This window comes from Alosa pseudoharengus, unplaced genomic scaffold (assembly GCF_046254945.1).
Source record: "Alosa pseudoharengus isolate Yale_2024_CS ecotype anadromous, Long Island Sound unplaced genomic scaffold, YU_APseudo_1.1 YU_APseudo_1.1_scf_24, whole genome shotgun sequence".
Taxonomy (NCBI): Eukaryota; Metazoa; Chordata; class Actinopteri; order Clupeiformes; family Clupeidae; genus Alosa; species Alosa pseudoharengus.
The window spans coordinates 143324-170560 of record NW_027468689.1 but is presented as its reverse complement, the minus strand read 5'-3'; the positions used below and the strand labels follow the sequence as shown (position 1 = coordinate 170560).

Here is a 27237-nt window from a genome sequence, read left to right as displayed (position 1 = left end):
TTAGTGTGTCTATGTATGTTGGTCAGTTTCATGCTGACCTGCAGAGACGTTTTAGAATGGAATGATTTAGACTATTTTAAAAATGCGTGTGTGCAGGTCTTTATATATATGTGTGTGTGTGTGTGTGTGTGTGTGTGTAGACTGATGTGTCGGTGCAGATGGGCCACCCGGGCGTCATCATTCAGACCTCGGAACCTCTGGAGGGGGCGGAGCTAAAGGAGGAGGGGTCAGAAGGCGGCGCGGAACCTACAGACAAACTCCAGAGTTCCGCAGAATCAGAGAGCAAGAATGAGGAACTCTCACACACACTGAGTGCCAAGGTACAGTGGTACAGTTGATCAAGTAATGAATCCTTACATTTGCACACATACATATGGCCAATTCCACGCAAAACTGTCACATCCATATTAACGCCAACTAAATGCCTTGGTATTTGTATGATGCGAATGATTATGTGAAAAGTTTTTCATGTAAGTTCTACAACCAAGAAGAGTGAATGCTCAAATTTGAAGTAATCATCATTCACATCATACCATACCATGTCATTGTGTTGGCGTTATGGACGTGACAGTTGCCTTGACAGTTGGAATTGCCCATATATAGAAGCCTAACGATGTCAACGCTCATACACATACCCACACCCATTCTCATGCAAACACACACACACACACACACACACACACACACACACACACAGGTGCAGAGAGACGCATGCTCACCCAAAACACACTTTCACACCTAGTTTCAACTCCAGTCTCATTTTTGACTTCCTTTACGAGATGAAATCTATTCTATTTGAGGGCAAGTTTGTTTAAGGTTTTGGCCATTTGGCACGTGACACAGATGTTTTTCCTTGAGTATACTACAAGTGAGCAATGTCAAAATCAGTTGGGTTGTAAACGTTGGTTGTTGGGTTGTAAACGTTGTAGGGTTATAGACATTGTTGGGTGTGGAAGGTTACTGATGTGAAGTTGCCCTGTAGACATTGTTGGGTGTGGAAGGTTACTGATGTGAAGTTGCCCTGTAGACGTTGTTGGGTGTGGAAGGTTACTGATGTGAAGTTGCCCACTGTCTCTCTTAACTCTTTTCAGACTCTGGAGTCTTCAGCGGTGGACACGCCTACAGTTGATTCTGGGATATCTGAGAGGGAGGTGCTTATTGTCCCTTCCCCCAATAGCTTCATCCAAACCAGCGACATCACAGATGACATCAGCACCGACTCAGTCCTCCCCGTAGGGACACTTACAGGTAATTATGCTACGAGCACTCACTCAACATCTACTCTATTGGGGGTAATTATGGTATGAACACTCAATCAACATACTCTATTGGGGTGAATGGTAAGGCGACTATTTTGTCATATATTTGTGTGTGTGTGTGTTTGGCTGTACAGATCCCATTCTACAGAATCAGGAGGAAGGGTCTGACTGAAGCAGAACAGAACTTTCTGGATCTCACCCATTGCTTAGTTCTACAGGCCTCTTTTGGGAGCTGCAAAACGTTTCAAATACGAAGGCACTCCATTGGATGTGGACATGAACACTAACCTGCAAAACATACCCACGTTGATCACATGTTCTTATGCAGACAGACACACACAACCCAAACACATTGCAGTACAGAGGAAGATGCTCTCTAAAACGCCGGCCTCCATAATGCACTGATGTAACGTTTTGAACACAACTCTGAGCCTCATCAATGGTTTACACACACACACACACACACACATACGGAGTTTCCTCATACACATCTGCACTTCACAGCCCAGACTAGCCTCAAGCATAGAATACCTCTCACACACATTGTAGCCACATATATATTTGTTCCTCACACAGACCCAGAGCATTATAAACAGCAGGACTAGTGATAGGCCAAGAAGTGTTTGTTTGTGCATATAATCTAACAAATAACTGGTCTAATTTTTTTACTGTTGATGTACAAAGATGTAGGGATGTTTTGTATATATAACTTGTCAGGCCTATTTGGTTTAAAAGGTTGCGAGTGTGAGATCAACGCCTCATTCATTTCCCCATGGATGTGTGTATGCGTGCAAGCTTTGGCATGTGTGTATATATGTTTATTTATTAAAGCCCTGCAAAGGTGTTTTGTCATTGTAATGAGTGATCATAGTGGTATAGAAATATAGCATAACATTTCTAATCTTACCATACATTACACCCATTATACTTAAGGTGAGTGTCTTTTGCTTCCCATGCGTTGAGTGGCAAAAACGTAACATTAAGTTTTTAGCTTTTTTTTTTAATTACGAAACTAGACAGTAACACACCTTATATGTGATTTTGGGAACTCTGTGATGAATGGAAATGAAATATATGAAGATCGAAAACTCATGAAAACACATCTGGACATTTTATCATAACTCGGTTGCCGCTTTGGGTCGAATCAGTGACGCATGCACGTCAGGTCAAAACCAGGCCATTTTCGTGGGTCTATCACTAGGTGGCAGTCTCGCCAGGTCTTGATCACTTCCCGGAATGTTTACAGAAGTAAGTAACAGGCAACACTTCATATTTCATGAAAGACGTTATCTCTCCATTTCTAGAAAAAAACAGCGATTTAGATGAAAACTAGCCACTGTTTAGCTTGGGATTTCTCAGGAACAGAGGCGTGTAGAAATACACGGTTTGCACCCACTGAGAGCTTAAAGTCTCACCTTTTAAACAAGCCATTGTATGTATTGCTGGCACTGTAGGACAAAGCTTCCGAAAACAGCTTGGCATTCAATGAGTTAAGATGGAGGTAGTCTAGTGTAGCCCTACATATTAAATTATAGCTTGAAAGTAGAAGTCATTTCTGATCTGAACCAGATAGATATTATTGTCTAATATTTCGTATTCATCCTTACTCAGTCTTCTATGACAAATGTGAGGCAGATGCTTCCAGTATAGTTAAAAAGTAATTACAACATATCTTGGGAATCGGTTCCAGGTATCGGTTAGGAACCGGTTCCAAACGTTCCGATCCATCGTACACATCCACACTTTAACGATTCCACTAACGATTCCAATACAAAGCTTTGTTTTAGAAATGTTTACTTTTTTAGAAATTTTAAAACATTCAACTTCTGTATTGATATTGCACACTTGGTATTCATTCTCTAAAACCACTTTAAATTAGACATTCAAAGCCATCCTATACTGTAAGTGTTCAGCAAATGATACAGGAATCGATATGGGAATCAATAAGGAATCGCATCGATAAGCAGACTCGACAATGGCATCTATATTGATAATTTCTTAACGATGCCCATCCCTAAACATATCTCACACCAATGTATCTTAACAGCATCTCTCACACCAATGTATCTTAGCATACAACAGCATCTCTCACACCAATGTATCTTAGCATACAACAGCATCTCTCACACCAATGTATCTTAGCATACAACAGCATCTCTCACACCAATGTATCTTAACAGCATCTCTCACACCAATGTATCTTAACAGCATACAGCAGCATCTCTCACACCAATGTATCTTAAAAGCATCTCAGACCAATGTATCTTACAAACACAGAGCAGCATCTTTCACACAGCAGCTAGCTCCAGCATCTCTCACACACTTGCTGTTATCACCTGTTCAATATGGGAAGTGAGGATGTGGTGAGCTGAAAGGGGACTGAAGCGATATCTTGTCTAAAAAGAGGACATGAGACCAGCCTGCAGGTCCCTGACCTGTAGCTTGGTTTTTCTTGTCAAAAGTTGATGGACCACAGCTCCTCCGTGGTTGCCTTCCGGCCAGCCAGTGAAGGGTTTTTTGGTTCACAGATGTGCCAAGAATACCTCAACAAAAACAAATCCATCTGCCTCTGGGCAATTTTAAAATAATTATTAAAATATTAAACAAGGAAGCATGTTGAGATTGTGTATGAATGTCCATCCACCACTCTCAACCGAGATACTAACTTGTGTTTCAGTTCAACACAACCAGACGTCTAATAAAAGGAAGGTGTCACTTTTCCATTTATTAAAGAAAAGAAAATTACATTTTCAATGTCTGAAAAGACAATCATCGCCAAGCCTCCCCTAGTAAGACTTCTGATGTGGTTGTGGTAGAACAATCGGTGGTGTTCTGTGTGCGGCGGTTTAACACCACCCAACAAGTGCTTTACGGGAATGTCTAAGTTCATTAAAAACAAACAGACATACGAAAAACAGGCAGTCAAACTAATCTCAGTCTGGAATGTACATTTGCATAAACCTTCATTTTTTTCAAATGTGAATATAAAACATGAATTTATATTGCATTATTTTACATAATGGACATGGCTTTTAAATGGACTATTGTGGCGGTCAGTTGACTTGGCATTTGGTCTACAAGCAGCTGCACACGCCTGCCACAGTGCTACAGTCTATTCTTCATTTGCATAATTAGCTAATGTGCAGAGGGTTCTTAAATGGGTATAAAAAAAGTCTTTCAGAAAGAACGCCAAAAGGCTAACTGGCCTCTTTAACACCACATAGAACCTTTTTGTTTTGGGCCCAAGTTCTAGATCCCACTAGAGTCCTTGTTGGGAGTAAGGGGCGGATTCTGTCGGGCACAGCGGACCAATCCGCGTGCAGCGGGGCCCCACGGAGGTGGGGGCGGGGTTCATAAGGCAGACGCGGGTTGGCCTCGGCCCACGTCGTGGAAGTAGAGATTGGCACAGACGCACAGCAGGGCGATGGAGATCAGCATGTAGTAGATCAGCTTACGGAACTTTGGCTCCAGGTCCCCCTGCCGGTACCAGAAGATCTAGAACAGGAGGAGAGAGTCAAGAGATCTAGAGAGTCGAGGTCAAGTGGGTCATGTGACCATATCAGGCCCTAATTCTCCAGTGTAGCGACTCCCTCCTCTTTTGACCATTTCATCAGCTCTAGCAAGCCGAATTCCTTTGGTACGGTGTGATTGCTGGGGCAGTGTGCAAGTTAAGAGATCTATGCTGACCTTCATGAATGAGCACTGTTTTTACTATTATTATTTACTATGACTATATTAGCGTGTTTGAGTGTGTGCATGTGCGTTGAGGGGTGTGTGTGTGTGTGTGTGTGTATATATATATATATATATATATATATATTAGCGTGTTTGAGTGTGTGCATGTGTGTCGAGGGGTATATATATCTATATATTAGCGTGTTTGAGTGTGTGCATGTGCGTTGAGGGGTATATATATACTGTGTATATATATATATATATATATATATATATATATATATATATATATATATGCGTGTTTGAGTGTGTGCACGTGCGTTGAGGGGTATATATATTAGCGTGTTTGAGTGTGTGCATGTGCATGGCACTTAACCCCAAACTCCTCCAGGGACAATAGACTTTGTAATATAATTTAAATATACAAGTCACTTTGGATAATAGTGCTAAATTAATAAATGTAAATAAATGTAAATTTAGGTCTGGGAAGTCAGGGAAGATATGTAGGTCTAGTTATGAAATACTGTTTTCCAGATGTGCAAAATTATGGAAAGTCTGGAGGTTTTGCTCAATGTCATACATATGCAAAAAAGTCTATAATACTAAAAATAGACACTTGTTTTATAAAACCATGTAACTATTTACCATTAAAAATAGACCTTAAATGTGGTTATTTGTAACATGCTATTGTTTTTAAAGCCAAATTGCTATAATTTAAAGACAGGTTGCAAATGTTATTGAAGACGTCATTAAAGGAATGCATCATGGTCTGAAACATTCATTAACAATGTAACCATCCAAAGATACAGTTAGAACGGTGAAAACAAGAACATATTAACAACAAGAACATTATTTAACAATTGTTTAGTTGAGGCATAACTTGGATGATTATAACAACGCAAAACTATCCGAAAATGTTTTATCGCCAAATCCCTGAACTGTCCACGTTTGTGACAGACCAGTGCTAACGTTACCAGTTAGTCATGAGTAGGCTATTTGTCATACTACGTAGCATTGAGTAGCTTTCACTAGCCTTACCATCCTTCATTTTTGGAACTGGTCTTCCTGCTTTGATCCTAACCTTTGCACTGTATTTGAATGTATAAAAGATGGACATTGTCCTCTGATTCCATTGTACTGTTTATTTCAGGAGCAAGTTGTATGACTGCAGATAACGTTCTTGCTTGCAGAGCAGCTAGCTGCTCATTAGTTCACCGTTGCCGCTAAAAACAGCACCCCCTATCGCAATTGAAAATTACTGTACGGAGGAGCTACCTCCCTTTCATTGAAAACGACGTGATTCACGAGCCGCTGGGGTCCGAGGCGTTTATAATGGACTTCGGGGCAGCCGTGGTCTACTGGTTAGCGCTTCGGACTTGTAACCGGAGGGTTGTCGGTTCGAACCCCGACCAGTAGGCACGGCTGAAGTGCCCTTGAGCAAGGTACCTAACCCCTCACTGCTCCCCGAGCGCCGCTGTTGCAGGCAGCTCACTGCGCCGGGATTAGTGTGTGCTTCCCCTCACTGTGTGTTCACTGTGTGCTGAGTGTGTTTCACTAATTCACGGATTGGGATAAATGCAGAGACCAAATTTCCCTCACGGGATCAAAAGAGTATATATACTTATACTCAATGAGGGGCTTGAGGAGGAAGCTCCTCCATACAGTAATTTTCAATTGTGATGGGGGGTGCTGTTGGCATTTTGACCTAGGGGAACGATTTTGTTCATTCAAAGTGTTCAAATAGTAATATTAACAGTAATTTATCAGATTAGTAATTCACTTTATATATTTTTTATTTTTCTCTGAAATTTTAGGGAGGGTGTTCCTCCCTTTCCTCAATGAAGGAGCCTCCTCTGATATATACTGTATATATCTATATATTAGCGTGTTTGAGTGTGCACGTGCGTTGAGGGGTATATATATACTGTATATATCTATATACCGTATTTTCCGGACTATAAGTCGCTCCGGAGTATAAGTTGCATTAGTCAAAAAATGTGTCATGAACAGGAAAAAAACATATATAAAGTCGCACGGGACTATAAGTCGCATTTATTTAGAAATGTATTTAACAAAATCCAAAAACAGAGACTATGTAACTGGACTATTGAGGCCAAAAAGATGAATGTTAATGAAGACGAAGAAGGAGTGAAGGCAGCCAAGAAGAGGGCTGGATAGGCCTAATTGTAAAGCAAAAGATTCACTGAAAGAAAATGCCATGTGGTACACCAAAATTTTGCTAAAATGTGGAGAATACAATGCAATCAAGCATTTTGGGCGATGTGGAGTCACAAGCTGGCAGCAGATTAAATGCTCAAGAGAGAGAAAAAGATGGTTTTAAAAAGACGTGACCGAAGCAAGCCAGGCATAGATCTATAGGCCCGAAGTTAATTGTAAAGCAATTTACAAAAGATTCACTGAACAAAAATGCTGATATGGTACATGAAAATTTAGCTAAAAATGTGGAGAATGCAATGCAATCAAGCATTTTGGGCAATGTGGAGTCACAAGCTGGCAGCAGATTAAATGCTTAGGAGAGAGAAAAATACAGTTTTAAAAGGACGTGACCAAAGCGCAAGCCAGGCGATCGGCCTATAGGCCCGACAGTAATTGTAAAGCAATTTACAAAAGATTCACTGAACAAAAATGTTGATGTGGTACGTGAAAATGTAGCTAAAAATGTAATGAGAATGCAATGCAATCAAGCATTTTGGGCGATGTGGAGTGACAAGCCGGCAGCAGATTAAATGCCCACGAGAGAGAAAAAGATGCGTTTTAAAAAGACCGGTTTTAATAGGACGTGCAGACCAAAGCTGCAGCAAGCAGGTGATACTTAGAAATGTATTTCACAAAATCCAAGACCAAGAACAGACAGATGCAACTGGACACATAGAGGCCAAAAATATTGAGAATTCTACAGGGAATGTTAATGAAGACGAAGAAGTGAATAGTAAGCCGAAGGCTGCTGACGAGTGCCCGCGCTAATTGTGAAGCAATTTACAAAAGATTCACTGAACAAAAATGCTGATGTGGTACATGAAAATTTAGCTAAAAATGTGGAGAATGCAATGCAATCAAGCATTTTGGATGATATATTGGCACAAACTGGTAGCAGAACAATTGCTCGGCTGGCCACCTCTGAGAGAGCGTGAGAAAAAAAGATGCGCATTTAAAACCAGGGCCTAAATTTCAGCGCAGGATTGCGGGTATTACGCATAAGTTATTAAGTATTGAGCATAATAATAAAAGTCCCACAACTCTATCATAATGAGAGAAATTCCCACACATGTTACAGTGCTCTCTGATAACATTAATCTAATAATGGAGCGGCCTGAATGCGGGACTATTGACTGGACAGACCAACTCTGACTTCAATTGAACCTGATGCAGAGACACACACACACGCGCGCATGGACCACTTTGCGTGTGTCTCTCTCTCTTCCTCCCTCATCGCTGAAGTCAAATTATAGCCAGAGACGGTTGATATATTAAGGATCTTTGTTATAGCCTAGGAGGTGCTTCTACATCAATCGCGATCGACAGGAAAGGAAACCAAACGTTTAGCGATCAGGAACCGTCCGGAATTTTGTAAACAAGGAAGCATGACAGCCTATAACGCGAGAGAACATGGATGTGTTCTCTATTTGAGGAACGTTATAATCGATTGCGGACGTGAACAGACAGATACAGACACGGAGCGCAAAGTAGGCCTACTTTCACTTTCTAGTGTGCGTATTCAGTACGTAAAAAAGATAATTAGTAGCAAAACAGCGATCAAATATTAGCCTACATGGCATGGAGTTTTGTTTTCAAATGTTTTCATGCATGTCTAGATAACGGGTGAGGAATGTTTAGGAGACAGACTATCGTAAATCTTCAAATTATCGCTGGGGTCTTTTTATTAGGCTGCGCAAAGCACAGCACCTTTATTTGGGGCATGGCTTACTGTTTGATTATATTGCTAAATATCGGGACTGATGACCACTGAAATCTGCGGGGTATTTGATGGTTCACTATTAAGTTTCATGTAAGGGTGTTGGGATTTCCATCCGCTTATTGCGAGATAAGGCATCCGCTTTCATTTATTCATGGAACGTGTGTTGTGTTGAAATGGAAACCTTATTCAGCCTAAATTTACCGTAGTTATTTTTTAATCATGCATGATTTACTTTTTTATAAAATTCGTAGGCTGATTCCTGGCAGCAACAATTGTGTTTAAATGTAGGTTACTGCTTCAGCCTCTGGCAAGCTCAGAAGGGGGCGGCATGCAACTGATAGCTTGAGAGCAACGTGTTGGTAAGACAATGACTTTTCATTGGCAACAATATAAAATATTAAGAAGAGCTCTTTTATGAGTTAAATTGAAACAAAATTATTACTGGCCTTTATTTGTCCGAATCTGAGGCCCAAACAGAATCCTGGCCGTAATTTGAGGATTTAGGTATGCACTGCACGTGTGTTTCAGGCATAGTGCAACCACTAATCTCTGACTGAAAGTGCACAGAACTTGTGCATTTGAGAGCGATCTCTCGCGGCTAGACAGTAATGTTTTATGTAGGGTTCATGTCAGTTAATATGAATTAACATTTAAAAACATGTTCAATTATATAATTTTTTCATATATAAGTCGCACCTGACTATAAGTCGCAGGGCCAGCCAAACTATGAAAAAAAGTGTGACTTATAGTCCGGAAAATACGGTATCTATAGTCTCTCACTCACCAGCACCAGGACGGAGCCGCACAGCAGCAGCACACACACTGCACAGAAGATGTTGATGGGCTTGGGGGGCAGGGGAACCACGAAGGAGCTGATGACCGTGATCTGGAATCAGAGACGACCAGTGAATGACCACAAAACACACACGTGATCTGGAGTCAGACAACCAGTGAATGACCACAAAACACACACAGAAGGACTAAAGACACGCGTCGCACACACACACACACAGACAGAAGGACTAAAGACACGCATCGCACGCACACACGCAAACACACACAGAAGGACTAAAGACACGCGTCGCACACACACAAACACACACACAGAAGGACTAAAGACACACATCACACACACACACAGAAGGACTAAAGACACGCGTCGCACACACACGCATCTAGATAGATAGATAGATACTTTATTGATCCCCAAGGGGAAATTCAAGGTCTGGACTTACCAACACAAGTAGGGTCGTAAGCACGCCAACGACTAAATTGATGATTCTATCCTGGAAGGAAACAAAGAGGTTTGACAGGAATTTGACAAAGCATTTGCTCACGTCCTGTTGAAAGTGCCAAGTCACATCCTGTTGCAAAAATACGCTGTTGTCTGCTCAGAAGCAATGCTTTGACTGCGTCTCAAATCGCGTACTTCTGCACTTACAATACCTAATTTGAGTGCATGAGGGTGTTCACACTGAAAATTCCAACGACACGAAGAGCGCTGCAAGTTCCCGGATGGTGCACTCATAACGGTCAAAAAGCTGAGTGCAACGCTGGACACTTTTAGCCCTTAACGGACGCCATCTTGGCCAAATAGTGGAAGGGGAGGGAGCGTTTTCAAACTCGTGGTAATCGCGGTTGAGAAAGCTGAAGCAGCAGCAGTGGAAAACATACTTTACAGAGGTACAAGCAAGTTATAACATAAACGGTTCATGTTTTGACACAGTATGACCATGTCACTGTCGAATTGAGGACGGCAATACATTTATATTAAAATGTTTGCGATCGTCATTTCCGTGAAGTGCACGGAGTTAGTGTTGATATGAGAGACAATACTATTTTGTTCAAATTTGCGCACTCCGCCAGTAAGCACACAGTGCACATAGTGTACTACACGAAAGTGTACTCACGTAAGTACACCAATTGAGACAGACTCTTGTTTTGCCAGGTCATGCTCTGCTGAGTGCATGAGTGGACTTTAGGCCTCTAGATTCAGGGTGTAGAGGTCTATTGACATCTGTGCATATCACAATGGCCTCTGTCCATGTTTTTGAGTGTACTGTGTACATGCATGCTTTGGTCATTTCTAAGGACTTTCTGTTGAAGTGTAACTCCGGAGTAAAACAACCTAGGGGCTATCTACGGTAGTTAACCACAAACCAACAACAAAATTACATTAATTGGTCGCATTTTGAGCAAGACGTGATGTTTATTTGCATCATCACTGAATGGGCCTATAGTAATGCTAACGGGAGAATCCTAATTAACAGTTCAAAAGTCAAGTCAGTCTCTGTCAGTAGTTATTGGGTTCAAATCGAGTGTGTGTGTGTGTGCATGTGTGTGTGCGTGTGTGAGCTTCCTACCCTGGCGGAGGTCTCTCCAAACAGAGGCCTGTTGTCCAGGCCGCTGGTGCCGTAGGTGCGTGTGGTGAAGTCGTCCATGCCTGGCCCCTCCCCCGCCCCTGGGGCCCCCTCCACAGGCTCTTCCGTCCGGCTCGTTTCTCAGCAGCTGTGGCACCCCCTACTGAGTGGAGGCCAGCACTGCATGCTAGCAGCTCCCACAGGCCCTCAGCAGCAGCATACGCTCTAATGGGGGCTCTCTGAGCAGAACAAATAGGACACAACACAAGGCTCTGAGCAGAACAAATAGGACACAACACAAGGCTCATGACTACATTAACATCAATTACAAACAACAATTTAAAAATCTGTGATATTTAAGAATAATTCATTGAGGTCAACCTATTTTAAAAAGTTATATTTAAAGGTGACAAAGAATCAAAAACTGTTTTACCTAGTCTTTGTTGAATAACGGTAGTATACCCAAATTCAAGAACATACGAAGAGCTAGACATTCTGAACATCTCTGTTTCATAGAAATTCCTCTTTTAGAAATGTTCGCCAGAAATCTGAACGGATACATATTACGTAAAATCTCCACTACCACTCTCATTCTGTTTCCACCTTTGCACACACCCACCCTCCCCATAGGGCAAGCAGATTGCAGAAGTGTTCGCCAAGTTCCGAGGTGTGCCCTTTCAGGCTGTGCAAGCGGTGTGCAAACTTTTCATTACTGAAAGAAATGCACGAGATGCTATTCAATTTTAATCGGATTCCCACTACATTAAGATAGGCCAAACTGAAACTTTGGTAAGTACAGATGTATTTGATGTATTTGTACATCTGTATGGAATTGTATTGTGTTAGCACTGGTTGCATTTCCCAGCAGCATTCTACATTTGCTCTCTCTATGGAAATGCGAACACAGCTTCCACACAAGCACCTAGTGAGTGAGGAGTGGACAGTGGTCAATCTAATTTCAACACCTAGCCTACACTAAGAAGGTTGGTCTAAAGTGATTGCATTGGCGGTCTTACAGTAGCGATATATAGTAAGCTTTTATTGGGTGAGAGAGTTCAATGATGGTCAAGTGTATAGAGTGGTGAAGTCCCGCCCCTTCCGTTTGCCTCCATGGGACCTATCTTTCAAAAAAAATTGAATGGCAGTCTATGGCGAAAAAGAAATTATTTTCTGGTCCCGGTTGACTTGTGCCTTGAATTACCCATATGATGTTTGTCAATTTTAAAGACAATTTTTCATGTAAAGACATTTGCAGTTTGTTTCGTAACTATTGAATTACAACATTGTGAAAGATCGATCGTAATTCCAACGACTACAAACCCATCAGTCGCGCTAGTGACGTTAGCTCATTCACAGCCACACTAGATTGTACAAGCATACCAGCAACAGGTCTTAATTGGTCTTTCCTTGCCGAAGAAAATACCATGAGTCAGAGGATTAAACACATCAGGTAAGTTGTATTCGTCCATAGACTGTACATTACATACTGTTAAGTGACATAGCAGGCAGCAAGATGCAACCGTTAACTAGCATAACAGCTCTTATCGTTTCATTACGTTGGTGACGTACATCGTTCGAGACGAGAGATGTAGTCCACTGAGTGGATTCGCACAAAACCAACATAACTTTTGAAGTCTATCGAACAACAGTACTTTCTTGACGTGAAAAATTATCTTTTAAATTCACACACATCATATGTGAAATTTGTGGCACAATTCAAACTGGACCAAAAAATAATTGTTATCTCTCCATTAACTCCCGTTCATAATTTTTTGAAAGATAGGTCCCATGGATCGGAAGTAGAAGGGGCGGGACTTCACCACTCTATTTAGGCTAGTGCCCTTCTCGTTTGTGTGTCACTCCAAACTCGTCAAATGTGGAGGCGTGGTTAGAACCCGAACTCGTCAAATGTGGAGGCGTGGTTAGAACCCGAACTCGTCAAATGTGGAGGCGTGGTTAGAACACTTCCACTGGCCAAGCTTCAGTTGAATCAGTTGTTGCCATGGTCACATTAAGACCATGGCATTTGGAACGTTTGCATTCCAACTTCTGTCCTAAGACTCTGTTTGTTTTGATGCTCATATTAACCCTTATAAGGTGTTCGGGTCTGTGGGACCCGTTTTCAGTTTTTAGCTTAATAAAAATGATACAAATAATTATTTTTTTAAACTAAGATTCATTGGCCTTGGCTCATTTTCTGTGAGGAACATAAATCAGAAAACATTTTCAATGAACCCCCCCTGCATACCCCCCCTTTACATTTATATTACACACAGGATGTTCGGGTCCACTGGACCCGGAACTAGTTAAAGTGTGGAAATCATAGGTCCTGTGTGTGTGTGTGTCAGAGGGTTTTGATGGTGATGCAGAGAAAATAGTTTCAGAAAGTGAGGATAACATTTCTGAAAAATTAGAGTCCGACACTGAGTTTGAAGAGGAGGATAAGCATCAGCCAGCTCCGAAACGTAAAAAGAGCCTCAGGACTAGCCCTTCAGCAGCCAGGACAAGCCTGCGAGCAGCCAGCCCCAGGACCATCCCGTGATCAGCCAGGACCAGCCCGCAAGCAGCCAGGACCAGCCTGTGAGCAGCCGGGACCAGCCCGCAAGCAGCCAGCCCCAGGACCAACCCGCAAGCAGCCAGCCCCAGGACCATCCCGTGAGCAGCTAGCCCCAGGACCATCCCATGAGCAGCCAGGACCATCCCGCAAGCAGCCAGCCCCAGGACCATCCCGCAAGCAGCCAGCCCCAGAATCAGCCCGCAAGCAGCCAGCCCCAGGACCAACCCATGAGCAGCTAGCCTTAGGACTAGCCCGTCAGCCTACATCGAAACGCAAGCGAACCTCAGGACCAGCCTGCCAGAAGCCAGCCCCAGGACCGGCCAATAAGCAGCAAGCCACAGGACCAGCTCGTCAGTCAGCTTCAAAACACAAACAGGCCTCAGGACCAGACCATGAGCAGCCAGCCATAGGACCAGCCTGTCAGCCAGCTCCGAAACGCAAGCGAACCTCAGGACCAGCCCGCCAGCAGCCAGCCCAAGGACCAGCCAATGAGCAGCAAGCCGCAGGACCAGCCATAGGACTAGACTGTCAGCAGCTTGCAAATGACAACATATGGATGTCAAAAAATTGTAATGAACCCCAATTGTAAAAAAATTGTAAAAAATGAACCCCCCTGCATGGCTGCCAATGTGATTCGGATGCTACCAGAACCTACATGCTCGATGTCTTGTGCATGTCACTCATGCACAAGACATCAATTCTTCTTTTTACCTTTTCATGCCATCCCCTATCAAAAAATACATATGCAATACACACACAGTGAGACTCTGCCCCTCATATGTGGTATAGTCTGGTATAAAATTGCCGTGTTCAATGGCTTCAGTGTGTTGTTCAGACAGATGTTATTGAGTGTGTTCAATTTCTAATGAAATTCAAATAAATAAAACTTGCTTCATTTGTACAATTGTTGATTATTTTCCAGTTATGCCTGTTTTATGATGCATTTCCTTATTTTGTTATATTTTAATACAAAAATAAACAAAAATGAGTGGCACTTCTACTCATAATTGTGATTTACAATTTACAAAGGTAAGGGCAACACATTTAACATCTGTGTTGTTTATATTACTTGCAATTAGGGCTGTCACTTTACGTTCGAAAATCGATTGCACAATCGATTGGACCAAACAACACAAGTTTCGAAAACTAAAATGGGGAATCGATTTTAACCAAATATTTACACTATTAATTTTAAGAAATAAACAAATAAAAAAGATAGATGTAACAAAAATCACAAACAAGAATATACGAATATAAAAGAATTCCGAAGTGCAGTAAGCATTGCGAAAGCTAAAAAGAAAATTCCCACCAATTTTACGCACCGGGAACAGCTGTTTCAATCAGCTGTGTGCTGCTCGTGTTTTGCCAAAAAATGGAGGACAACGTGATCAACCTGTGCGACATGTAGAGAGACAAGTGATAGGCCCTAATAACTTGAGGAGATGTGGAAGTACTTCGGATTTTTGGTATATCAAACTATGGAGAAGAACAAAGCGGTAGGCTACGCAAACTGTGCAATCGAGTTCTAGGCGAAATTTGTTTGACATTTCTAATCGTAAACACAGACACAGCTACGTTGAAGCCTGCAGCCAGCCATGTCACTGATGTAATGGCAGTCCACTCGGCTTACTGGTATTCGAGAATGTTGCACTTCTGTTTGTCATTGTGCACGAAACTTCACGCCAATAAATCATCAGAAATATTGCTGGCTTGCGTCTTCAAGCGCCCTCTTTACGTTCGTCCTAATGCCTGTAACACCCTATGAGGGTTAAATAGGCCTAGTTGAAACGGTTCTATTTTCGTTCTGCTCAAACGGTAGGCTACCGTTAGCCTAAGACCAGGACAGTCTCCCGTGTATGTATTAGCCTAGAGCATGGGTTCCCAAACTCCATCAATGTGGGCCTCCCCTCTGAAAACAGTGACACCTCCGCGTACCCCCCCCCCCAATGAGTTTTCATCATATTTTCGACGTTTGCCTTTGTTGCCCATATCAGGCTCGGGCCGTGCAGCGATACAATGTGACAAATCTGTCCATTTTAAGTTTGCTATCGGAACGTCACATATTACAGTCACGTATGTCCACCCTCTTACGTGCAGCTAGCTCGGCTGGCGGCACTGTTGCTAAATTACGTTATGAAGTTTGGCACAATACATTCTCACTCAGGATAGGGATCAATAATACTTTCCACTATACTATTAGTATACATCTCTTGATTTATGATTTATTTCGATTTTATAATGTTGACCATTACATAATCATTGGAAAAAAAACTGATAGTTCTAACATGAAATAAACGTTTTTCCTTCTTTTTTGAAACCTTCCGCGCCTCCCCTCAAATCATTTGGCGCCCCCCAGGGGACCTCTGGCCTAGAGTATAAGGCTGAATCTGTGAATGGGCCATAGCGCATATTCGTAATAGGGTTGCCAGTTAAGCCCGAAAGGACGCCAAATAGGTGCAAAATCCCCATCCTAACATAGCTTTCTGAGAGAGGCTTTTAGGAAGCTTCTACGGCATTACAGACCCAACCAAAATGTTGTAGTCATCACAGAACAAGGATAAATACCTTGTTCAATCATTCTGTCACCTTTAAGACATTCATTGTCAATAACCTAATTAAGTTTCTATCTATCTATCTAAGTTATCTAACCTGCTCAGTATCCATGGTGTTGCTTTAAAGGCAAACATATTTTGTCTGATGCTCTGCTAATCCTTAGAACACTTGCTTCTTCACTGACTAATCTAACATCATTAGATAAAGAGTAATTTTCGCTAATGGAAGCATCAAATTTCCTGGAGTGCACTCTGAAACAATATGCAAATGAAAATGAGTCATCCAAGCGTGATGCCCGACCTGCTGAATTGGCCTAAATGTGAGAGTTTTGACTGTCAGCTGTCAGCAACCTTAGTCAGTACATAACTCGTTTTCAAACTTGAATATAAAAATCAAACATGAATGCAAGATAAATTCAAAATCCTCCATTTCCCAATACAGATTAATATTGCATACTTCTAGGCAGAGTAAAACTATGACTCTTGAGCTGCTCAATGAGGTATTTGGCATTCTGCTGTATTTTTTCAAGAAATGCGGAAAGGTATACTCAGCAAGTTTGTCTGATTTATATAAGCTAAACCGTGTACGCAGCTGAAGACGCAATCATACATTGTTGATATGCTCTTTATTGCTACCCTCAGCAGATTCCCCCTCTACCCAAGACAGAGGACAGACGTCACACTTCCTCTCGCTCTACTGGCATGTGTGGTCACGAGAAACACTCCGGAGAATACATTTCAGTGGGAGAGCCAGTGAGAGGAAAGGACTCCACCCTTTCAAGTTCTCTGCCAAGAGGCATGTTCAAATGGGAATGATACAACCCTCATTAGTTTGCCAGAGAGGCTCTATTTGTAAAAACATGGATAATCTGACTAGTGTTAAAATCCACAACAGGCAAGTAGACCTCATGCTGCATCTAATAGCTATATGACACGGCCAGAACAAAACACCAGGCAAAGACCACTAAAAGTTCTAAAAATATAGGCCTAATAGCCAGAATCACCAGACATGAAACATCATGAAACATCAACCACTTCAAAGGCCTGATCAGAACTCTAAGTGACTCATCTAAAGACATAAATTAATTTCACCATCAAATAATGTATAAAGTCACACAAGCTAATAGGGGAAAGCCACGCACACACATTTTATGTTGCAACACGGACCCGGTACTATCTGGATGTTCTACATGCAGATTATTGTTCGCTGTATTGTTTAAATTATACACATGCAAAAACAATACAATCCAACACCACATACACACGGGCCCTCATCTCGACAGAGCAGTATGAGCGTTAAATTAGGTTAACTTACCTGTCAAGCCAGGGGTTATCTTCATCTCAAGGTTTCTTTCTGTAGCATTCAAATATTTGTGCGAGGGTAACGTTACATTGCCCTTTAGAACAACCTTTTTTTCTGGAGATGAAAACAGCATCGTTAGCGTACAGGATATCTAACGTAACGTTATGACACACCTGAACAAGATAGCTTGTTAGCTAACGTTAGAGATAGTTAGCTAGCTTAATGAGTTGTTTGCAGTGGTGTTGTGGTTAAACATACATTTACTTCCAAACTAGCATTAATGTTATCTAGCCACTTAAGTAACTAAAGTATAACCCGAGGAACAACAATGCGCTGTTTACTAGTATAACTCAGCTGACAGAGGAACATGAATGACAACACAATTAAATGCAACACACAGCTAGCTAGCTCACGTTGGCAAACTACAGTAGGCTAACGTTAATGTGTCTCACAACTCTGCCAATTGATGTTAAAATAGCATAATCGTTTTAACAAATGCGCAGATACGCTTTACAGACTTCGTAAAAATACATGTATATCACTTGGAAATTGATCAATTGACTCACATTAAGATTATCATTACACCATAATGATGCATAGAGTAAAACAAGAAACGTTCATGTTAAACTTGAACTTACACTTAACATCAAAATAACGTTAACGTTGTTCAGTAAGCGCTGCATGATTTCAAGGAATTAACGTTACCAAGGATTTCACTCACCTTACAACAACAGCCTACTCAATAAACTGAACTACCACAGGTCAATATTGTCAGTGATTTATGTTGTGCAAAGTTACTTATTGATAGATAAATAGCTAACGTTGCCTTAGCTATAGATAGTTGGCCTACTACGAGGATCTGCACTGCACTAGCTAGGACCTAACACTATTCTTAGCAGCGTGAAACTAGCGACAGTAAAGACAATTCCAACATGGCCGACATTTGCGAATCCTTCAAAATAAAAGTCAGAACATATTCATTACTTTTTCAATTCATAAAGACGAAAATTATTATTTTAAAACTTTATTGTGTTACCAAAGGGAAAGTAAAGTTAGAAAATAATGAAATAAGATATTTCAATCGAAAATACACCTTAGAATGCTATATTTCTTTTACTTTATTTCCTAGTGTTGAATTGTGTGGCTGATAAAACAATAAAGTTGTTAAAAGGGGGGTGAAATGGAATCCTTACAACATGTACTTTCAGAATATATATACCAAATTCACCTTTGTAGTAACAGGCCATACTAACTCTGTACCGAGTCACATATTAGGCCTGTCATTGACACATACTGTTGAACTTCAAATTGTGAGGCTGTGAAAACAACAAGTTGTGCATATTTAAAAAGGAGGTAAAATGGAATCCTTATAAGACGTACTTTCAGGAAATATATAGATATTTATACCAAATTCGCCTTTGTAGGTACCAGGCCATACTAAGTCTGTACCGAGATTCTTCTTCTTCTTCTATAAGGTTTATTGGCAGTTTGCATACTTATTGCACTACCGCCATCTTCTGGGCTGAGGTGTGATCCAGTGGGATGCTACTTTATATCCAGTTTTTTTTTTTAAATAATAAAATAAAATAAAGACAGAAAAAAACTATTAATTCTCAAGAAGAGCCTTGTGTGGGTGGGCAAGGAAAATTAAAGGGATGGCGCCTATCGCTTAAAAGGAAGTAGCCTACCCACAAGCTAAGAATAATGTCGACCCAAGAAAATGTGGCAGCAGTTGACATATGTGCTTGCGGCTGTTAGAAGGATTATGCAGAGAGGAGTGAAGTAGGCCTAGAGCTGTAAAAATGCTCTACAATTTTCCACTGTCACATTTTAGAGAGATATCCATATGTATTCCTGATATAGGCCCAACATCTTCAAATGCAAAATCATAAAATAGTATGCTGTGTAAATCTATGATGTTAAACATGTAAAGCATGTTAGACATAAATTCAATTATATGATAAATGATGAAAAAGCTGTGATACATGCTACAAAAATAAGACAATTACAAAATGCATGGCTATTTAAGTTGATTGCTATATGGAGGGAGATATTTTTGTTGTAATCTATGACATAAAACATGTACAAATTTAAAAACCCTTCAAAAGGGCTTCCAATAGGCTCTTTATAGGTCTACTGTAATCGTGTACTATCATTTAATCATTTGCTTAGGGCCATCACACTGGGCAGGTGTAGCCTCACTAATACAGGTGAACCCTGTCAGAGGGCATCAGATCTGGCAGTTATAGAAGTCACTGAAAATACTTTGGGCTAATATATTCGACACAAGACAAAGTTTTAGGGTCACTAGACTGTACTGGTAGAGTAGTGACAGGCAAACTGTTGGGGCCACTCGGTCAGGCTGCGGACCAGCCACAGGCCATCCGTTGGGGCCACGCGATCAGACTGCGGACCAGCCATTGTTGCACCTTTGCAGCAAGGTAAACCTTTAGAGTTGGACCTCAGATTGGACTGTAATAGCTGTCAGCAGAAGTACCAGGTTGTATAGTGGTGCACTTGTTGTATGATCTTCAGGGCTGCAAGGCTGGACTAAATGAGCAGTCGTGGAGGTGCCTAAAGCAGTGGCAGTAATCGGAACATGTCATTCAGTCTTTGTGCTTTGTTGGCTCCCAGATAAGATGTTCATGGCATTTTCTTCATCACACGCTCAGCACATTGTCTTTCTATGTGATTCACTCAGAGACTGTGTTGGATTCACTGTGCAAAGCTGTTTGATGAAGATCTATCAGCCCCCTTTGGGGATGTTGTACAAACACTGCTATAACGGCCAGATGACCGGAAAACAGTACCTGTTTCCAGCCTGGACTTTCATTGGCTCCAGTGTTTTTATGACCGCTGCAATGTTAGCGTGTTTGTGAGATTTTTGTTTTTTATAGCTACAGGGGAGTGAATGTCCCCTGCAAGACTGTTTTTTTTTTTTAACTAAACAGACATGGTGCCCAAAAATAGCTAAATCTCAGATAAATGTCTCTGCTCCATAACAATTAGTGAGACTTACCCCCAGCCCCAGCCCCAGCCGTGGTGCAACTGGCTGGGGCACCTGCACCGTACTTAAAAAATAAATAAAAATGTCTCTGCTCCATAACAATTAGTGAGACAAACAACTGATGTACACAAACCTCCAATATTTATTCTTCGATTTTCATGTATGATTAAGAATTATGACCTCATTCAGAACACGCCACTTGTTCTAAATAAAAATTCATGCTGAAATGATTCACCTGAAGTCTTTTTTTTAACCTTACACAACTAATGACTTTAATTTCATTTGGTTTAAAAAAGACACTACAATATTTGGCTTAAAGGACAGTATGTGACTAAATACTATAACTAGGCTTACTACTGCACATTCACCATGCATAGAACATATTCACATATGCAGCCTTCAGGGGAAAAAAGTGAATTTGGCTGAATTTCTTGGAAGTCATTTGATTAACCTTTGTAAAGTGGCTGTGCTGTATACTGTTTGCCCACATATCTAATAACACATATCAGTAATAATTGCCAAAATGTATGAACATTTGAACATTTCCCAATACATACAACAGTGCCTATTATTCAAATATTCCCCCATGTCTTGGCAGGTGGAAGCCAGTTGTGCAGCTACAAGCATGGCAGCCTTTTCTGGCCAGACAAAGCACATAATGTGATAGGTTACTGAAGTTAAAGGAAATGCAAATTTATTCAGAGACAGAAAAATGTCCAGAGTTGAAACGCTTTTCGTGCAACTGCTGTTACATCTCTGCTGGAATTGCGAAGAACACAAAAAGAAGGGAAACAAATAAAAAAGACAAAAGATAACATTGTAGAAAAGAGAAGAGAAGTGCTGCTAAGGGCCACGTGCTGCTCAGTATGCGTAAACCTTCACTTTGCGCACTTCTTTGTCTTCGCACTCACGTTTCCGGTTGTAATAGTAGAAGGTGTTATCCCTCCTCTGGAGCTTTTTCACAAACCCAGTCTCTGGCCATCGGTCCACCTGTCAGTGACAAAATATAGGCTACTCAGCACAGCATATGGCCTACAACAGCAGGCAATCTCTCAACCCTACTCAGCACAGCATATGGCCTACAACAGCAGGCAATCTCTCAACCCTACTCAGGTGACCAACACCTTAAGCCCAAACTACACACTTTAAGTATTTTTAATTTCCTGAACACACCCATCAAGATTTTCAGACAGACGAAAATGCAATGTCATGTGGACCTGTAATCTCCAGTAATCCTACATAATCCATTTTCCAACTTTTGAATAGCAGTAGAATAGCAAGAAAACATATATTTACCAGCTCCACCTGCTTCACTTGGCGGTATTCCCTCTCATCTCGATAGCCTGCCTGCTGGAATCTGTACAGGTTCTCGATCTCGTCGGTCCACTGTCTCGCCCGGCTCATGGACTTGGGCCGGCAGTTGCCATCAAGCAGCGCTGCACAGGACATTTTTGAGAGGGATGCACTCCTTGCATATTTAAGGACATAATGGTAACGTTAGTAGCTGGATTTTATAATTTTACCCATTAGCCTGGCAAATAACGAAAATAGTAATTCTAGTCCTCTAACGTTAAAGTCCTCTGATCGTGCATGTTGGAAATAACGCTAACATTAACGTTAGGTGTCACAAGCATGATGACGTTGACTGTCAAGCCCATAGCTTATTTGAGCCTGTTTCGCTCAAGACAAGGTAACGTTAGGCTACACGAGGTCATAAGGCACCCATCAAACACATACGATAATGTTAATCTTTTAACTTAACTAACGTAAATGTAGCTAATTTATCCGCTGGCATGTTAGACACATTGAAGAGTGCACTGTGCACAGCACCACAACACTAACAGATTACAAATATGTTCCGCTAAAATGGACATTTGAATCAAATGATTTGATCGAACATTATAACTGACTACTGATACCAATGGGTTGCGAGAGACTAGGCTTTATGATAGTAAAATGATCACTCAGATATTACGAAAACAGGTTTCAAACTTACAGTTGTCACGACCACTTCCACTAAGTGGGGACTTGCTGCGGTATCCTAGCAACAGCTAACGCCTTGACGTATTTTTTTTTTCCTTACCCAGGATTCCGTGCGCGTCTGTGTGTGTATCTTCTCGTGCGTAGAGATTACTTCAGTTCAGCCGCTGGTCCCAGCTCCAGTCCAAATCCATTGTAGAAGCTCGTTTTTATTGATCGTAAATGTAAATGTTTTGTTTACCAGGTGGCCAGTCGTCATAGCTGTACACCCAAGAATGTATACAGATATGTTGTTGAGACATAATGTATTGTGGACAGAAATTGAGATGAATAAATAATTTATTATGAACAAATATAGTAAAGTATAAATACCTTTTTGATCCCGTGAGGGAAATTTGGTCTCTGCATTTAACCCAATCGGTGAAATAGTGAAACAAAAACAGCACACAGTGAGGTGAAGCACACACTAATCCTGGCGCAGTGAGCTGCCTGCTTCAACGGCGGCGCTCGGGGAGCAGTGAGGGGTTAGGTGCCTTGCTCAAGGGCACTTCAGCCGCGGCCCACTGGTCAGGGCTCGAACCGGCAACCCTCCGGTTACAAGTCCAGAGTGCTAACCAGTGGGCCACGGCTGCCCAAGAACATAGCCTAAGTTGTTAAATTCAAAAAGGAGAAATGACATTAGCATAGCCTATCATAGACTAAGACACACCTGTAGGCTGTAGGCTAAGTGTTTGAATAGATTATAGACATTAATTGAAAAAAAAAAACCCAACAACTGTGAAACGTATATATCAGAGGAAAGTTGGCAAACACCATTTTTACTTTTTCAGTTTATTCATAAAATCCACATCCAAGCTTGTAAATGGAAAAAAGATGGAATTTGACACATACAAAAAAATTAAATAATTAATTTAATACACAAACACACAAAAATACTAACTTACATGCAGGCACACACACTCAATAAACACACATAGAAGCACACATATACACAAAAACAACCACACATTCTGCACACACTCAATTACAAACACAAAAAAAGGAACAAAGTAGGAAATTAACACAATTTTGACAAATGTGACTTATTTTTGTGGAAATAATGTGCTGGACTGGGCAGCGGTCATATTTTGTACCGCTCTGCGGTACATCTAGTTTCTTCAGATTTTTGTCTGCTTTTTTCTAGATTAAACAAAAAGTTTTTTCTAACTCTACCATGTAATTTGCTCTACTCCTAATCATTTCACCCTTTAGGGTCCGTGTAACACTGCAGTGCTATGTTCTATTTGCAGAATTCACTGAAAAAATATATAAATAGGCTTAAAAATCCGTTATCCATTCTTTAGGACGGCACAGTAAATGGGTTATTGTTGCTTATTTTGATTTTCAATTGAGCACAGTTACGGTGTTCAGAAGTTAAAAATTGAAATGCAGCGTCAAGTTCTTTTTCCTTTTTTGCGCTTGTGGTTGGACTGAACCACGAGCACCGGGGGGAGAACACCATCTAGCTGGGCCAGGCTAGATGGTGGAAGAGAGCGCCGCCTGAAGTTGTTTGTGATTTTGACTCATTACTTTAGAGACTTTACTTACTTTACTTTATTTTACTTTCAACAGGAAATAGCCTACATTGGCCTGTAGGCTACTACGACTCAAGTCCATTGGTAATGCTCATGTAGGTCTTCAAAGCCTCCCAGAACATGAGTAGGCTAGAACAGGCCTACTCATAAGTCTCAGGACGCAGCAATGTCTCCCTCTGCATCTGAAGTTCTGACCTCGAGCTGACATTATCAATCGCTTAGCACCTTGATGCAAGCTGAATTGTGTTTGATAGCCCTCCATCTCTACATCCGCTGATAAAATGTGATCACCAACACCGCGCGCCAATATGTATCAGCCCCCCCCCCCCCCACGCTTGTGGTTCAGCCCAACAAAAACAGTAAAAAGGCAAAAATCCAATATTAACTAAATTGTACTTTTGTTTCCAATCCAGTTTCTGTTTTCTTTATCTTGTGTGACTAATGACACATTTAGAAAATAGCAGCAATTATCTATTTGCTGACCAGTTAAAAAAATAGAAAATTGGATTATTGAACACATTTTTTATTTGGATAAGATGGATGGAGCAAATAGAACAAAGCACTGCAAAGCGTTTCACAGACCCTTTAGTTTTTCTTCCTCAAATTCAGATAAACTGTTGGGTTTGCTTCCAAAACTAAAAATAACTATATAACTATATAATAAACTAAGAAATACAAAAAATCTAAACTTTCAAAAACACACAGAAAACTGGGCATGTTCAGGTTGTATGCCGTAAGCGATTAGTGCCCTACTCGGACCCGTTCATCAACCTCAATAGAGCTGCACAGTCCCGCCCACAGCCAAAATGCGGTTAGGTGCCGGATGTAAGATTCCCATTCATTTGTCCCATTGACGTTTGGAAAAATCCATATCTAAAGAGTTTTACAGCATGTCTTAGGCTAACCAGCTACGGCATAACTCATAAGCATACAACATATCATTTCGGGTGAAAAAACGAAGAGAAAATCAAGAAAGAAAAAAGTCAAAGGTACAAGACTGTGTACATATTTTCATTTCCGAGCGAAGGAACTACTCATCCCATAAACCACCGCGCCTCACTGAATAATATAGGCAAAATTGGCGTGATTTATTTTGCCATTTAAACCATTTCCAACCGGCGACAGCACGCGAACCCTTTCCTCCAAACAGTGATTTTTATATAGTGAATGTGCAGTTAATAGCAGTTATTTCAGGAGTAATCGTGTAAATAATAGTGTTTTGATATTGAATTTTATATTTATCATATTTTATATCGTGTGTGTGTGAAAGCAGTTAACGTTAACGGCAGAGCTTCGTAACGTTACCTGACTCATCCTATGCTGTCATCACTGCTCAGTCCGGCTGATGCATGGACTGGTGCATGGTCTGCTCTTGGACCACCATATTCAGTTTATTAATTTGCCGTGAATTATTACACAAAATGTTCATTAAATGCACAAAGTATTCCTAGGTTAATGATTGATATGAATCATACAGTATGAAGGCTACAGTAGCCTAGCTAATGTTAACTAGCACGGCTAGCAGCATTAACGTTACCAACCTCCCTGCTTAACTCACCACAACTTTGTAGGTCTTGTCCCTCATGCTGGCCCTTACAAAACCCACAAACTGACTCTCGGACACACAACAGTCAATAATGTGACCCGATTTAAAGTGGCTTTCATCCCTTTGGACACTCACTAAAACATAATATATTTAATACCTGTGTTGCAGCATGTAGGCTAATGTTAGCTGCATTATGTAATGACATACAATGTCGGAAATGCTAAAGGTTAGCCTGTCGGCTACCTGAAAAGTTTGAGTGTTTAAACTAACATTTACAGTGGTCTATTTGATAGTGTATTGGCCCTGACTAAGTTTGTGTGATGTATAAACCCCAATCCTTGTTGATACAAGTACCAATATTCGTCAAGAAAGTTTTTAATCACATTAAGATTTTCGCCATAGGCAGTAAAAGACTCCGCCATCTTTGTCAATATTTTTCGCTGAGAAAGTTTCAAACTATGACCATAACGGCCTTTCCACCAATCAGAGGCATCACTGTGGGATTGTGGGATTGTTCAGGATTGTGGGTAATGAAGTACTTATCCAAGAGATCGCGAATAAAAGGCATTTATCTCAAAACAAGGTTTTTATGGCTTATACCGCAATTGTCAATGGAGAAATTGCATTGAATTTTTACATCCGGCATCGGCTGTGGGTGGGACTGTGCAGCTCTATTGGTCTGCCTGCAAGCGGGTGAATGGAAAAGCAAAACGCTTACAGCCAGGGGCGGAGTGGCAATCGGGACGATCGGGAGTTTTCCCGGTGGGCCGGCCGATGAGTCTGCGCGGTGCGGGCTGGCCCATAGAGCTTTTATCGCGGCCGTGAGTCGTACGCGGCCATCGACCTGATAGATGCATTAAGAATTTTCCGCGAAAATCTCCGAGATCTACACTTTAATGTTTAGAAAGTTCAACCAATATTTATACCACTCGCTCACTGTCTATATGTCATTCATGGTTACCCTGCACACTCATCTCTCCCATGCTGATTTTTGTGTAGGCTAGCCTTATTTTTTTATCTTAATTCATTTTTGTCTTATTCAGGCGTTACATAACTTTCATCAGAAATAAAAAAAATGACAGACAGTATCTTCAGATTCCAAAAATAATTCTGTGGAAATGCATGGATTACAGTTTCTTCCAGTAGCAGCAACTGGAATCCATGCATTTTCACGGAATTATTTTTGGAATCTGATCCCTTATCATACCTGTTCATTCTTACTCGTCGCTCGACTTATCGTGACTAAATTCAAGATGGCTGCAAACGCTAAACTTCGTGAAGATACTGTCTGTATAAATCGTCTTGTAAGTAAACTACCAGTGCTTTTTCAAAGTTCTCAATGTCTCGTTTTAAATGTCAGGGCCCTCTGAAGTCTACCAATGAAGTGTGGAGATACATTGAGCCTCGTAAATGGTGTAAAACAGTGATTTATTTGCATGGCTATGCCGATGCCGAGGCACCACCATTGACCGCCTTGTTGGTAGCAT

The 27237-nt window shown here is 41.2% G+C and overlaps 3 protein-coding genes across 3 annotated transcripts in view; 1 reads left to right on the top strand and 2 right to left on the bottom strand.

The window, feature by feature from the left end:
* dmtf1 (cyclin D binding myb-like transcription factor 1) overlaps window positions 1–2103 on the top strand; it is a 36640-nt gene extending 34537 nt beyond the window's left edge. Inside the window, exons 15-17 of the mRNA XM_076302746.1 lie at window positions 141–320; window positions 1092–1248; window positions 1394–2103. Of these exons, the coding sequence (XP_076158861.1) occupies window positions 141–320; window positions 1092–1248; window positions 1394–1431 (375 nt within the window). The 3' untranslated portion in view covers window positions 1432–2103. The remainder of the gene's footprint in view (window positions 1–140; window positions 321–1091; window positions 1249–1393) is intronic.
* A 1861-nt stretch (window positions 2104–3964) lies between these two features.
* tmem243b (transmembrane protein 243, mitochondrial b) lies at window positions 3965–18540 on the bottom strand. The gene is made up of 6 exons (XM_076302745.1): window positions 18365–18540; window positions 17656–17757; window positions 11235–11470; window positions 10107–10157; window positions 9656–9757; window positions 3965–4754 (listed from the first exon to the last, which is right to left on the bottom strand). The coding sequence occupies exons 3-6, from the start codon at window positions 11310–11312 to the stop codon at window positions 4611–4613; spliced, it is 375 nt and encodes a 124-aa protein (XP_076158860.1). The 5' UTR covers window positions 11313–11470; window positions 17656–17757; window positions 18365–18540; the 3' UTR covers window positions 3965–4610.
* Window positions 18541–20791: 2251 nt separating this feature from the next.
* Window positions 20792–22703, bottom strand: meig1 (meiosis/spermiogenesis associated 1). The gene is made up of 3 exons (XM_076302475.1): window positions 22647–22703; window positions 21947–22118; window positions 20792–21640 (listed from the first exon to the last, which is right to left on the bottom strand). Exons 2-3 carry the CDS (start codon window positions 22097–22099, stop codon window positions 21512–21514), a joined length of 282 nt encoding a protein of 93 aa, XP_076158590.1. The 5' UTR covers window positions 22100–22118; window positions 22647–22703; the 3' UTR covers window positions 20792–21511.
* Between the last annotated feature and the right edge of the window lie 4534 nt (window positions 22704–27237).

What these genes read in the sequence shown, in the direction of transcription:
- tmem243b (XM_076302745.1), bottom strand. Translation starts at nt 11,312, where the DNA reads ATGGACGACTTCACCACACGCACCTACGGCACCAGCGGCCTGGACAAC. An exon ending in TTACGACCCTACTTGTGTTG is followed by an intron (nt 9,758 to 10,106) that starts GTAAGTCCAGAC and finishes CTCTGATTCCAG; the next exon opens with ATCACGGTCATCAGCTCCTT. An exon ending in GCGGCTCCGTCCTGGTGCTG is followed by an intron (nt 4,755 to 9,655) that starts GTGAGTGAGAGA and finishes CTCCTGTTCTAG; the next exon opens with ATCTTCTGGTACCGGCAGGG.
- meig1 (XM_076302475.1), bottom strand. Translation starts at nt 22,099, where the DNA reads ATGTCCTGTGCAGCGCTGCTTGATGGCAACTGCCGGCCCAAGTCCATG. An exon ending in AAGTGAAGCAGGTGGAGCTG is followed by an intron (nt 21,641 to 21,946) that starts GTAAATATATGT and finishes TGTCACTGACAG; the next exon opens with GTGGACCGATGGCCAGAGAC.